The sequence below is a fragment of the Gobio gobio genome (genome assembly GCF_949357685.1).
Source record: "Gobio gobio genome assembly, chromosome: 12".
NCBI lineage: Eukaryota > Metazoa > Chordata > Actinopteri > Cypriniformes > Gobionidae > Gobio > Gobio gobio.
Window position 1 is genome coordinate 44609881 of NC_137105.1, and position 15509 is coordinate 44625389.

Consider the following 15509-nt stretch of genomic DNA (forward strand, 5'->3'; position numbering starts at 1 on the left):
TCGTTTTCAAAGTGATGCATTCATTTATTATTTTATTTTAAAGAACACCAATAATATTACAAGATGGCAAAAAATCTTGAGGCTAATAATCTTAATCAACGCAAGATTGATGGTTTTAGTTCTTTATTTACATACTGAAGTAACAAGAGCTACACACAGGATTTGCACATTTGTCTTCGAAAATAAAAACTGTAAAATAAATATACAATAAAATACATTAAACAATCTTTTCTGGGGCAAAACACCTTTCAATCATTTAAAAATGCATAGGCCCTATGAGAACTGTAGTGACTACGCGGTCACAAACGGGATTCCTGGACCCTCTGTGTTTATTTTCACGTGTTCCTCCTTTCGTCGATAATGCAAACACTGAAAATACTGAAACGACAAGCAACGCTGAATATAATATAAATGGATTAAATATATAACCGACTGTACCTGGTGTGTGTCTGAAAACTGCACTTATGAATAAATGAATCAAGAGGCAAAACAATGACAGAAGAGGATATTGTGAAATTGCATGGAAGTGACAAACTGTAACATACAAAAATATATGCAGCACATGAGAGAACGTACCATGATAACAAAACAAGAAGCAACAATTTGATTTACACACATATATTTATATATATATATATATATATTATTTACATACAAGCCAAGAGCAAAGAGTGATGGTAGGTATGTAGGTATGTATATATGTAGCGGCTGAATAATTCAGACAATCTGAAGTTCATTGACTACAGTCGTTCTCCTGGAGGAACCCATCAGTGCTCTGGTATTTTAACAGCAAATGACCTGCATTTACACATTCATACACGCTCACACAGATGCGCAAAGGGAAGCAAAAGCCAGTGCACATCAGGAACAATGTCCCAGTGTGGCGAAAAGGAGGGGGGAGCGGTGGAGATGGGATACGGGCTGAGTTGGATCTCCCCGGTTGAGTCTTTGTGGAAGTGAGACATCCGCCGGAGGAAGCAGCTGGACACAAAGAACAGAGGGAGACCTGGAAAATGAGTGCCCAGACTACTGATGTTTGCACAGCTACGAGTTCTGCGGTCGGTGTCGACTGAATCATTCAGTGCGCAGCTCATATTCGGACGAATACTCTGCCCTTTTCCCTTTGGCGGCGAAACGAGAGTCCTATTGGCTCATCTAAGTAACAGAAAGCCGCTCTTTTTGTCCTGTATCTGAAAGCCGCCCGTCTATTGGCAGATCCTTCGTTGGCTACTCCTACAGAGAGCAAGAAGCCATTGGCACCCATTTCTACACAGCAGCGGCAGCTTTCTATTGGCTCAACCTTCAACAGCACGATTCTCATTGGCTAAAGAGCAGAGAAAACATTTCAGGCACAACAGTTGGTGTTGTAAGTAGAAGTCAGAGTAACTGAGTCAAGTCTGTAGGAAACGATAAACCATCTCATAGCGGTTTCTCCTTGAAACTACCAAACCCCCACCAAAATTTGGACTCGACACAGAAGCTAGCGAAACCTTTACAAATGTCACTATGTACACTATATATAATTTTCTGGAGTAAAGAACAGAACCGATGCTACAGAAGCTACTGATCTTTTACAGTCCACCGTTACGGAACCGCGTCATAAATAAAACTACTCAAAGACGCATTTTCAGTGTTGAAACAAGCCATACAAATGAAATAAGTATTCTTCGCCAAATGGTACGCACAGGAGAAGAGGAAGAAACTGTTTAAGGTGATCCCTAAAAGAGCCACTGTCTAAAAGTTTGATACGTCAAGCTTGGATTACCGCTTGACTGGATCATTTTGCGGTCCCGAATTACATTTCCTGGAAAAGGAAAAGACAACACAAGCCAATAATATAATACTGCTATGGAACCAAAATATCTCTGAGTGTATAAAGTAAACAGTGAACCGTGGCGAATTTGCCTTTTCGTGTCTCAACACCTTTCCTGACAGTGAACTGAGATGCGCCTTAATTTGGTGTCTTTAAACATAAAACGTCTTCCAGATTCAGCTGCCAACTGACGAAATACTATTCCAAATGCATTTAAGTAGCTTGTTTTTGGCTTGTGCAGCAACATGATCATGTTGTCAAAGTTACAATACCTTTGCTGCCTTTTTTACTGAGTTATTGCTGCTTATACATCGCATTTCCAAATACTGTAGCCTTTTATGTGTTTGATATTTGAATTTATGAGAGGAGTGACCTGCAGAATAGGTGATGGTAAAATAAATGTGATTTACTCTCACGCCAGGCTCTTTTACTTCTGACAGTCTGATATATGGCTACTGAGTCATATTCAACACATGAGTGGTACAATATATTTAAAGGTGCGGTTGGATGGCAAGACTTCAGGGATGTTTTGGGAACGTCTAATTTCCAATTGTGTTGTTGTGTCTCGGACTTGAAACAGCCTGTTTTACTTCTGTCACTTGTAAAGACTTGATTATTAGCAAAAGAAGCATTATTGTGTTTATATATCCCACATGGTAAAGCAAAAAAAAGGATCGGTCCTCCTGCAGCCTCACATTGAAGATATAGTACCATTGGATGATACCAGCATTGATTATTAGCTTTCTCAAAAGTCTGATGTCCCACAATTCCAAAGAATACATGAAATGTTGTTAGGAAAGCACGCCATTGTTGTCCTTTCTGGCAGGGGGGCTTATACACAATTTGCGAGAAAGGTGAATGGGAAGAATACGACTGCTCTTGGATCCTAAATCCTAAATTTTTGATCAGTGTTTTCCACCAAAGTCCTCATGCATGTCAGACAGCTACAATGACGCTTGGCTAAGGCGAAGGGTCTCAGTAGATGAATGGCATCTGATAGAATGCCTGGTTTTTGCTGGGAATCAGATCCTCACACCGGAGAGTGACGTGGACCTGTCCCTTCCAAGTAGACATCATTGTTGGACAGCAGGGGCTGAGTGGCGGTACTGTGACTGCCCACTGAGTTCAGCCGCTGGACATGAGAACTGGATTCCTCCTGAGGTCCCGATGCAACAGGCAACCTGGAGCTGAAGTTTAAGTAAATCTGCAGAAAAGAAAAGAGATGTGTCCATCACAACAAAGGAAAGATTTTTTTTAAATCAACTAAATCTAAGAACGTGTGTCAAGTTCTTAGAAATGTACTTTTTGTATTCACAAATGCAACACTTTTGTTTTTGCCCCCATTTTCATGAGCTGAACTCAAAGACCTAAGACTCAAATATTGTTCACAAGTCGGTCTAAATCTGTGTTAGTGAGCACTTCTCCTTTGCCGAGATAATCCATCCACCTCACAGGTGTGGCATATCAAGATGCCGATTAGACAGCATGATTATTACACATAAAAGCATATAAAAAGTGGGCCAACAGTGCGGCCATGCTGAGCCCCCCCCCCCCCCCCCCATTCCCTCTCAGCTCAGCAAAGTCACCAACGGCGCCACCGCGGGCATCATAAAGTGTGTAAAAGTGCGTAAAATTACTGCTGGCCACAATAAAAGGCCACTCTAAAATGTGCAGTTTTACTGTATTGGGGGGGTCCCGGGGGGTCCAACAAATGGTGCGACCACCATTTGCCTCATGCAGTCCAACACATCTCACATCGCAGTGCAAGGGTCTTCTCTATGATATAATTTTGATATGGTTTGTTTTTTTAACAAATATTAACAAAATGAATAAATAATTAATTCTTTTAATGAGGCTTTTTTTCTTCATTAGTGCATCAGGACAATTGTATCTTGTTATTTTTCAACTTTATGCTCCACCCTCCAAAAAACACATTTTAATTCAGAAATTAAAAACATATTTATCATGTTTCAAATCAATTTCATCAACTGCATTATATATATATATATATATATATATATATATATATATATATATATATATATATATATATATATATATATATATATATATATATATATATATATAATTTATTTAATAAAAAATGTATCGCACATTTTTCTGTAATAAATCATACCTAACATTAAAAGTTTTAAAAAAATTTTTTTATTGTAATAATTTCACATTTAAATATTTGATCGAACAGGTAGGAAATATACAGAACTGTAATAAAGTTATCAAACACTTCACAATCTTGACTGCATAAATTATACATTAAATATAGATGAATCCTTTTTAAAACATTCAGTCAAGAGTAGTGAGTGATTTTCTCTTTGTCTTTGGTTCTTTAATTTACATTAATGACAGACATCATAGCAGAAGGTTTATTAGGCTGCTGTCACTTTAAGATCTGAAGCACATGACGCGGATCCAGATCTGACCCGCATCTGATGTCCCCACGATTCTTTGCATTCATTTGACACTTTTTAACTGTGCTTACGAGGATACTCGACAAAGCAGACATTTTTGCATACTTTTGTGTTTTTGAAGCGGCATTCTGTTCGCATGAGGAGATTCACAAACAGTGTGCCAGTACAGATTTAAGTTATTCAATGGTTTAATAGCACTCGAGGGAATGATAGCATAATCATAGCACAGCCAAAGGAAAAAACTGATGCTGCGTTTACTGCGTAAAATATTTTTAGTGCGTTAAACTGAAAGAATTAATCGCATGCGTTAACAGCCCCAATTCAAACCCAATAGATTCAGCCATTGACCCTTGCATGTTTACAAAGTTTTGAGTGCTAAAAATGAAAAAAGAAAGACATACATGTTTGGTGCTGTCTGAGATTTGCTGTTCGATTTTCTCCACTATCTTGCTAAATGAGGGTCTCTTGAAGGGGTCGGCATCCCAGCACGAGTGCATGATCTCGTACCTGAAACAACAACACAATCGGCGCTGGTTTTATTTGGGAACATTTTGGTAGTGTGTACAGTAAATGCTGCCAATATCTTGTGTTTTATAACTAATTATAGCTCAGACTTACATTTCACACGGGGCAAACTCTGGTGACTCCATTCGGTATCCTTCCTTGATCATCTTATAGAATTTAGAGTCCACAGGCATGCCCGGGTAAGGACTACTCCCTAAAGAAGCACATTATCAATATTTGGATTAAAAGCAGCATACCATGCCAGGTCAAAATAATTATGAGATATATTTAACTTACCGAGGGAGAAGATCTCCCACAGCAGGATGCCATAAGACCAGACATCACTCTCAAAGGTGTACACACACTCAAAGATGCTCTCGGGGGACATCCACTTGACTGGAAGACGGGCCTGTGCAGAGAATATCCTCATTAAATGCATTCCTTCCTTAACAACATAGATAAAGCATGAAAGAATGCTGTACACACCACACATTGCTTGAAGGATTCAGTCTGTCACTACCATAGAAACGGTTTACAATCCAAAGCTGTGTTTGGAAACCTCAATCATACAGTTTTGTTCTAGTTGGCAAGCTGTAGATTGACGTTACCTGACTTTGTATCAGTATATAGTTCAAGTTTGTTTGTTGCTTTGGGCTTCTTTTAGACAATGAAACCAGGATGCAAATGGAGTAGAAGATTATAACAGCATTCTGCTTTATGCAAATTCTGGACAGTAAATTAACTGTCTTAAAAATGTAGAAATTACCCGTTTCCCGACCTGTTTTGCTTCAACCTCTTGCCAATGTAAGACATTTGGGTAATTCACAACTAGTACATGTCTCAACATGGATAAAAGCTCTTGTATTTTAAACTGATCATCGTCATTTTGCTTTAGGTGGGATTTCTTCACAGAAAGCTCTTGGGATAAAACATCCAACACCCACAGTTTAGACTTAAGAAGCGGGTTTGACATTATGTTGGCTGACAGCCATTAGCAGTGCATCAATACAAAGTAAAAGCTTGTAAGGAAGTGTCTTATTTAGGGGTTACACATTCTTTTTCTCGCAGTTCTAAGTGTCAAGCATCATGTAAGAAAATGATGGTCTGTTACAGCCTATTCACTTAATCCGATAATTAGTATACAGTGGCATGCAAAACCTAGTGGTAAAAATGTCACATGCACTGACAGTTCATACTTACATTGCCCTTAACAACATAGTTTGAGTCAGTAGTGATGTCTCGGGCTAGTCCAAAGTCACAGATCTTGGCCACTCGGCCTTGGGTGAGGAGAATGTTTCTGGCTGCCAGGTCTCTGTGAATACACTGCACAAACAAACATACAATAAACACACATGGAGAAATACTGGTCATCATACAAACTGATATATTATGTATTAAAGGTGCCATTTTGTACACCTTTCTGGAGTTTTATTTTATATATTTGATTTATATTTGTGGTATAAGTACCAAAAACCAATCGCAATCTATTTTTTTTGGAGCTCAGATAAGAACAGGTCAATTTTGGCCTGTCTAATTAATATTCATGAACCTCTCTTTTGATTGGCTTGTTGTTTTCGGAAGCTATGGTAATGCATGGCTGTCAGTCAGCGGCTGTGGGCTTGAGACTGCTTTGGTTTAATGGGTATTAAAAAATAAGGAGTGGGTGGATTTTTATTATTGTAGGGAGGTTGTGTTCACACACTGTCAACACACATTTATATCCAAACTTTTCATAATAGGTGACCTTTAAAGCAGAGACTGGCTGTATTAATGGACGTCTTATCTTTTATCATAATTTACGATACAACTGTGGTCAGATTCTATTGCTAATTTGAAATACTGTATGTTATTGAAATGGAACCTTGACAAACAGTTGCATGTCGCAATTCAAGTAGATAGAAACTTCACTTGTATGCCTGTTACTTGCGTAGAAATTAGTAGTCTGGAGGCGCTACCAAAATGACCAGCGAGTGGGACTGGCTTCCCTTATAAGGATTTTGCTTAGTATTGCTTTCATATGTCAGGACTGTCTGGTATTTACAACAGCAGTGCAAATATTCAAAACCTCATTAGCAAAAAAGTGTTGAACATACCATATTCTAAGTTAGCGTAGAGGTGCTGAAATGAATTCACTGACCACAAACTCACACGCCCACTTAACAGAGGGACTAATTTAGTGTCCTTCCACTAAATTGAATCGTGGACCTGCTGACCAGGTGGGGAAATGTGATATTCTCTGCATTATCCTTTGTGAATGAGTGTGTGCATTTGTGCATGACCTTGTGTAACCCGATCTTTGACTGGGCATAGGTAATGGAATGTGAGCCAGTGCATTGTAGAGGAAGAGAGAGAGAAGATCTGCAGTATGGGATTACTGCAAACACTCCGAATATAAAACTCAGTATCCGTCAGAGAGACAATGCAACAAACAAACAAACAAACAAAAAACCCTTACGTTCTTGGATGCCAGAAAATCCATCCCTTTGGCTACTTGGTAGGAGAAGCTGAGAAGATCCTCAGTGTCTAGAGTCAAGCCATCTTCCTGCAGAATCTCACTGACGGCATCCGAATCGCTGTATGAATCACCTAAAGGGGCGACAAATTATGTTAAGAGTAGACAAGGGACAAGATGAGATGAGACGAGAAAAGGTACAAGCTGAGACGACAACAGACAAGAATGGAAGACAAGAGACAGGACAAGAGGAAAAGGTATGAGACAAGATAAGTTGAGATGATATGAGTAGAGACGAGAAGACAACAGACAAGATGGGACGAGATGAGACAGAACAGATGAAGATAAGAAAAGAGAAGGCAAAAGAAGAGAGAGAGAGGAGATGAGAATAGGAGAAACAAGAGCAGACAAGACTAGAAGAGAGGGCACGAGAGGAAACAAAGAGATGAAATGAGATAAGATAAGAGGACAGATGAGAAGAGACGAGAAGATAACAGACAAGAAAAGAGAAAGGAAGGAGAATAGATGAGAAAAGACAAGATGTGGGTCATGAGACAGAAAGAGATGAGACCAGAGAGACAAAAAAACAAGAGGATAGAAAAAAAAGGCATAGGACAAGACGAAACAATAATACATGAAATGAGACAAGAAGGGACATAAGATGAGATGAGACAGAACAGATGAAGAAAAGAGAACACATAAGAAGAGTGAGAAGATGAGATGAGAATAGGAGAAACAAGAGCAGACAAGACTAGAAAAAGGGCACAAGCGGAAACAGAGATGAGATGAAATAATGAGAACAGATGAGAAGAGACAAGAAAAGAGAAAGGAAGGAAAATAGATGAGAAAAGACAAGATGAGAGTCATGAGACAAAAAAAAATGAGACCAGAGAGAAAAAAACAAACAAGAGGATAGAAAAGGCACAACAAGAGAAGAAAAGGCATAGGACAAGACGAAACAAGAAGACATGAAATGAGACGAGAAGACAACAGACAAGAAGGGACATGAGATGAGACAGAACAGATGAAGAAAAGAGAAGGCATAAGAAGAGAGAGAGAAGATGAGATGAGAATAGGAGAAACAAGAGCAGACAAGACTGGAAGAGAGGGCACGAGAGGAAACAAAGAGAGGAGATGAGATAAGAGAACAGATGAGAAGAGACAAGAAAATAACAGACAACGAAAGAGAAAGGAATGACAATAGATGAGAAAAGACAAAGAGATGAGATAAGAGAACAGATGAGAAGAGACAAGAAAATAACATACAAGAAAAGAGAAAGGAATGAGAATAGATGAGAAAAGACAAGATGAGAGTCAAGAGACAAAAAGACAAGAGGATAGAAAAGGAAAAGGCACGACAAGAGAAGAAAAGGCATAGGACAAGACGAAACAAGAAGGGACATAACAAGATGAGATGAGTCGGAAGAGACAAAGAAGATAAGAAAGGAGAAGGCATAAGAAGAGAGAGAAGGTTGAGATGAGAATAGGAGAGACAAGACTAGAAGAGAGGGCACGAGGCGAAACAAGAAGAGATGAGAAGATAACAGAAAGGAAGGAGAATAGATGAGAGTCATGAGACAAAAAGAGATGAGACCAGAGAGAAAAAAACAAGAGGATAGATAAAGAAAAGGCATAAGACGAGAAGAAAAGGCATGGGACAAGACGACATGAGAAGAGACAAGAAGAGATGAGAAGACACAAAACACAGATCCAACCTTTATTAAGTGATCTTCTGTTTTCTGAGGAGAGAATTCCCAATACAGAGGGCTTCATGGTCATGTACCCATTCCTGCTCTCACTGCGATCAAACATGAACTCTTTTAGTGAACCCAGAAGCGCTTCACACCATCACAGTTGATCACACACTGATCATGGCTATCATAACTAGCTACCAGTTGCATTGATCATACTTACTTTTGTTCTGGCTGCAGCATGATGTTCCTATAGTAAGAGTCTTCTCCCAGTGTGGCGAAGTAGAAGGATTCTCTCCTTCTGCGCAGGAAGTTCAACAGGTCACCGAAACAGCAGTACTCCGTTATAACTAGCGTTGGACCTGTGCAAGAGATCAGTTCAGTAATGAAGAACACAACACAACACAACACACACACACACACGTCTAGTTTACTATCTTTGTGGGGACTCTCCATAGGCGTAATGCTTTTTATACAGTACAATCTGTATATTCTCTCCCCTTACACTAACCCTACCCCTGAACCTACCCATCACACATTCTGTAGTATTTATAAGCTTGTTTTCTTAATTTAGGTCACCACCGTGATAGAGAAACATGAACACACACACACACACACACACACAAAAACCTGGAAAAATAATATCTAGTCTTAGCCTCTCACCTCCAACAGTGCAGGCCCCTAGCAGGTTGACAATGTTAATATGGTTTCCAAGATAACTAAGCACCTTCAGCTCAGACATCAGAGCCTCTTTCTCAGTGGCGTGGGCACTTGCTGTGGGGCAAAAGAGCAAGATAAATAAAAGCATAAATAAAACAACAACAAAAAAACATCACAATTTCTTTAAAGTAATACATCAAAACACAGAGTGTGTATGGTGTATGGTTCTCCTTTGGTTATTGTTTTGGGAACCAATATTTAGGAACATTTTTAGGTTTTATTGTTTACAACCATAAGCCACCATTATTCTGGGAAGCAGAAATTGTGGGTTACTGGAAATGTTTAACCTCCTTTCTTCTTCATGCATGTTTGTGCACTTTCTAGTGTGTCATTACACATTGCCGTATTTGCTTAAATAAACATGCTGGGTAAACATGCCTTGGTGTTACTGAGCTCCTCATATTTCAAGATTATGAACATTGCTTTTCACTCACGTTTGAGCATCTTCACAGCTACGGTCATCACAGTGTCTGCTTTGGACATCCCATAAGCAGTGGCCTCCACCACTTTTCCAAATGCTCCAGATCCTAGAGTTTTTCCTGGGGATGCAGGAGAACAAAAGCGGTTTAGAAAATTGATACAGCGTGAACGGATCAATTAAAAATTTCCCTCATAAAGTTGTTTACAATCAATGGATCAACCTGGAAACTGGCCCAAAACCAGTTTTCAGCTGGAACATCCAACTTGTTTTTGTATCAAAGAGGTGTGGCTTGTGGGGAAGCGTGATAAGCTAGATCCTGTTGGATCCTGTTTGTTGACGGATATGGCTATTCCTTCATGGGGAAGATATGATACTATTTTACAAGGCGATAGCTATCAGTGTCAATAAACCATGGAACAGCCAATGAAAAGAAGCACGCTTTGTAAGAAGCAAGCTTTTTAATGCACTAAACCTTGTTAACATTTCCCAACGTAACGTTCAACAAATGTGGAAAGATTCCAATGTGATTTACGAGGCCCAACAAGTTAAAGCAGACCGATTCGGGAACTTCACTCACCAAAACGCAGCTTATCTCTGGGAAACTCCCACTGGTGGTCGTATGGAAGCTGGGTGGGGTCAATGTACACGTAGCTATTTCCATGAATACCCTCTATTACTTTCCACTGTATTTGGTATTTAGGTTTCTGTAGGAGACAGACATAAGAGAAGGAGAGAGAGAGAGAGAGAGAGAAGTAAGCAATGAGCGACGTTGCCGGACAAGCATAAACAACCTTTTACAATAGATCCAGTTACTGCAAGTGTAATGAGGTGCTCTGACGGACAAAAGTAAACAGAGTCCACTAATAAAAGTTTAGTGTAAATGCACGTAAATTATTCAAACACAAATGTGAACAGTAATTTTGTGTGTGTGTACATATATAGCCGGTTATATAGCTCCCCTGTGCAACAGTGCGAAACTGCACGGTTAAACATCAGGTCTTATGACATGCTAAGTAAATAATTTTCTTGAGTGTGTATTGTTTCAGAGTTTCCCTGAAGTGTGGGAGGGCTGCCAGGTGTGACAGGTAAATTGCCTTGAATTTGAGGGTCACGCTTAATATCAAATAACCAAAAACAATTTACGCCAGAATAACAAAAGGTTACAATATATACACCGATCAGGCATAACATTACGATCCTAATATTGTGTTGGTCCCCCTTTTGCTGCCAAAACAGCCCTGACCCGTCGAGGCATGCACTCCACTAGACCCCTGAAGGTGTGGTATCTGGCACCAAGATGTTCACAGCAGATTCTTTAAGTCCTGTAAGTTGTGAGGTGGGGCCTCCATGGATCGGACTTGTTTGTTAAGCACATCCCACAGATGCTCGATTGGATTGAGATCTGGGGAATTTGGAGGCCAAGTCAACACCTCAAACTCATTGTTGTGCTCCTCAAACCATTCCTGAACCATTTTTGCTTTGTGGCAGGGCGGATTATCCTGCTGAAAGAGGACACAGCCACCAGGGAATACTGCTTCCATGAAAGGGTGTACATGGTCTGCACTGTGTATTCTGACACCCAAAACCAGCATTAACTTCTTGAGCAATTTGAGCTACAGTAGCTTGTCTGTTTGATCAGACCACACAGGCCAGACTTCGTTCTTCACGTGCATCAATGTGCATCAATGAGCCCTGGCCACCCATGACCCTGTCGCCGGTTCACCTCTGTTCCTTCCTTGGACCACTTTTGATAGATACTGACCCAGGCCCGTCGCAAGTGGGGTGCGAGGCCCTGTGCGTACATGATGTGCGAGGCCCAGGGGTATATGAACGCTGTTGCAATAGTGACGAACAATTTGTTATGTGGATATTTAAGGAAAAAAATCGTATATTCAGTTTAACAGCAATAGGTTCACGAAGTTAAACTGTAACTGAACTGCGCAGCACGCACATTACGTTTATGTTCTAAATTATGAATGGGTCAAACGCGTTTGCAAAACGGCCTAAATCCACTTGAATTAGTTTGGACTGCTCTCTCTCACTGAATCGAGAACCAGCGCTGTTTTTCAGTCGGATGTCTGACAATTTTGTTGCTTTTTGCAGTTTTCAGATTTAAAAACATTTAAAACGTCAAGAGATAGAGTAGACTTTGCTCGTTATGGTTCGAAATGTTAGGCTATATGGTTATTTAACTTTATAGTGTTAAATAAAAAACCTTTTGTGTGTCAGATGAAATGCAGGCGTCCTGCTTTCTCCGTCCATGCAATAAATGCACATCCTTCAATGAGCGCGGATTTTTACTTGAACTTCTTAGGTAGCCTAATATATATATAGTTTAACCCATTTCAGAAGCAGCCAAAATCGGAATTTGAATGGACTGAATAAATCTCTCCACGAACTTGACGTGCGATGCCGCGCTGACTGACATGAATGCGCTTTAGGGCTGCACAATATATCGAAATTATCGGAATACTGCAAATGTACATATCGCAATATGCATATCGCAAGGGCACGCAATGATTGATCAATCTGAATGATTTTAATAGGCTACTTCAACATTGTGAAAAGTGTATGTTTTAGGTCGACGCATATAGCAGAGAATAGACTGAGCACACGACTGTTACTTATGTGACTTGCTTGACATTAAAAAGAGTTATTAAACACAATAACTTGCGAAAAACAACTCCTTGCAGTCTCGCGCTGTCTGACACACACACACCGAAATGTGCAAACAAGCCGTTCTTTTTTTCGTGTCTTGTTACACACTCGAATTGTCAAATACACACACAGTTATGTCAAAATCGTTGTCTTGATGAGTATTCATGTAAACAAAGTCGGTTATGCTTTAAGTGAAAGATATCATTCGGGGAAAGAAATAGATTTTACACACTTAAAGCAATATCGTATCGCATATTGAATATCGCATTATTTAACAAGGATATCGCATATCACATTTTTCTTCAATATCGCACAGCCCTAATGCGCATGAATCACTGTCACACGCAAAGAGAAATATTAAGTTACTGCATAATACATTTTTAACAAGCATAATACAGCCTCACGATACACATTTTTAGCTATGTCTTTTAACTATTTAGTATTTTAAAGGACAAAAACATGAATTTTAACTATTGGCTTTTACATCAAGTCAGCTGTCACTTTACTTTGCGCGAGGCCCTGTGCGGTCGCACACTTGGCACAGCCCTTCAGACGGTACTGTACTGACCACTGCAACACCCCACAAAAGCTGCAGTTTTGGAGATGCTCAGATCATCATAATTTGTCCCTTGTCAAACTTAATCAAATCCTTACACTTGCCATTTTTCCTGCTTCTAACACATCTACTTTGAGGACAAAATGTTCACTTGCTGACTAATAAATCCCACCCACTAACAGGTGCCGTGATGAAGAAATAATCAGTGTTATTCACTGATTATTTCAAAGCCAATAGTTAAAATACGTCATAATGTTATGCCTGATCGGTGTACTATAATAGGATGAGAACAGCTGAATTTGGTCGCATTAACAACACCTCAGTGAGTCAGCATCTACTTCATGTTTTGGAAGACAACCTATGTAATGAATGACACTTTACCTGCATGTATTTGTAGGACAGCACAATCAGGATGAGAACAAGGATAACGGCCGCGGCAACAAAACCGATGAGCAGTGGTGTGAAGAGTTCATGAGGAACAGTGCTCTCTGTGAAGATTAAAACAGCATTAAGCGGCCATCAGAAACATGTGTACTCCATCAACAGCAAACCAGAAATGTGAGATGCACCAAAATGTAAATTCTGGCTGATGTGAATATGCACATAATCATGCCAATAAACAATAATAGACAATGCTAGACAATATAAATCAATAATGCTTTGTTGAAACAATTCAATATTGTACAATACTGATACCCACTATGTTGCCAATATATTGTGCATACCTTCTCATAATGGATAGTGTTATCATTAATATTATTTCAATGGATATTAATTACATTAATCATTTAATATACTATTAATGTAATCATGTTTTTTTTATGTCATTTTGTTATTGTTGGTGATTTCTATTGCAACAACACCTTGAGATGAATTGATTTAATTTAGGCATGTTCCACCTGTAACCTGCCCAGTTGGGAATCACTGCTCTAGACAGTGTGTTTGTGTAAAGAAGGCAATCTGTTACAGGCATCGACGTATAATCAATTCACATGGCTCATCCCTGAGAATCAATTCTGTTAGCACAAAAGCCAGATATCAATGTTTTTTTATTGCACTAAGTACAGACGTTGAAGCAAAACCACAGTGTTTACCATGTTGGAATACCTATAAAACAATACATTAACATTAAAGAACCATCAAAATAAGTGCCTCACTGAAGAATTACGTCCTAAGTGCTTGCATTTAATGAGGTGCGAATAATACACCCTAATGAATTGAGGTAAAACTCTTTACTGGAGATATTTGTGACTCACTTTTTGAAACTGTAGCTGTGGTTTTTTTTTTGGTAATGTGTGTATATGTGTTCATGTGTGCTGTGTGTATTTGTTTTGCTGTGTTGTTCTGAGCGGTGTAGTAAGCTCTTAAGCTATAAGAAGCTTTCTCTCCATTTCAAGTCAAAGAATGCAGACTCTGCAGGAAGTAATCCCTTGTAAACCTGCCACTGGCTCTCACAGTCCTCTTCTGCTCCCTCTCTATGTCTCTCTCTCACCCTCCATCCTTCCCCGTCCATCCATCTATCATCCCAATGCATCCAAGCATACCATCAAGCCCTCCCACAAACCAACACACGCCATAAAAACACACTTTTTGTTTTGCATCTCGCTCAGCTGAGGTCGAACAGCTTTAACAGTCTAGCCTAAGGCTCAATGTCCCACTGGTTTTCCTAGATCTGCAGCAGCCTAAACCTTGAGAGTCTAAACCAGTCACCTAACAGGCTTTCCTGAGGCAGCTGATCTGGGAAACTTCAAAACCTCCAGTCCAACTCCTGATGGACTCTACAAAAAGGCCAACTAGAGTTTTTTACTTCCGGCTAATTTATTTGAGGAAATGCAAAAACAGGCGATGTAGTCAACAACTTTCACCCAAAAAAAGGATAGAAAATAAATGCACCATGCAGAAACAAACTAAACTGGATGCGGGTGACCTTTTGTTAACCATTCTGTCTTCAACAATAATACCAGCACTAACTGGGGTGGAACAACTTGGTGTTTTGTAACAAACCAAAACGTAACCCCCCCAAAACCCTTGAGATAATCCCCAACAGTTGGTAATGCTAGGTTTACAAAAGAAACAAGATTAGGGATAAAACCCAGCACCTCTGTTTATATAATAGTCTACATATCTCTTATCCAAAAAGTCTGCCTACACAGGTTGAGCTGGAGCAGGAGTGGTGACCCGCGAGTTGGCAGATGGTTTAAATTTCCTTCAACAACAAAAAAAAGCAGCCAGCAGACAAAGCGCAGCTGGAGTGAACATGAGGAG

The 15509-nt window shown here is 39.6% G+C and overlaps 1 protein-coding gene across 1 annotated transcript in view; it reads right to left on the minus strand.

Moving 5' to 3' along the window:
* Positions 1–238: 238 nt before the first annotated feature.
* The window catches only part of kita (KIT proto-oncogene, receptor tyrosine kinase a), a 33410-nt gene continuing 18139 nt past the window's right edge, over positions 239–15509 (minus strand). The window contains exons 10-21 of the mRNA XM_079830519.1: positions 13626–13732; positions 10608–10734; positions 10044–10148; positions 9553–9663; positions 9113–9251; positions 8914–8996; positions 7202–7332; positions 5947–6069; positions 5044–5155; positions 4861–4960; positions 4644–4749; positions 239–3017 (exon numbers count right to left, since the gene is read on the minus strand). Coding sequence (XP_079686645.1) covers positions 2844–3017; positions 4644–4749; positions 4861–4960; positions 5044–5155; positions 5947–6069; positions 7202–7332; positions 8914–8996; positions 9113–9251; positions 9553–9663; positions 10044–10148; positions 10608–10734; positions 13626–13732 — 1418 coding nt within the window. The 3' untranslated portion in view covers positions 239–2843. The remainder of the gene's footprint in view (positions 3018–4643; positions 4750–4860; positions 4961–5043; positions 5156–5946; positions 6070–7201; positions 7333–8913; positions 8997–9112; positions 9252–9552; positions 9664–10043; positions 10149–10607; positions 10735–13625; positions 13733–15509) is intronic.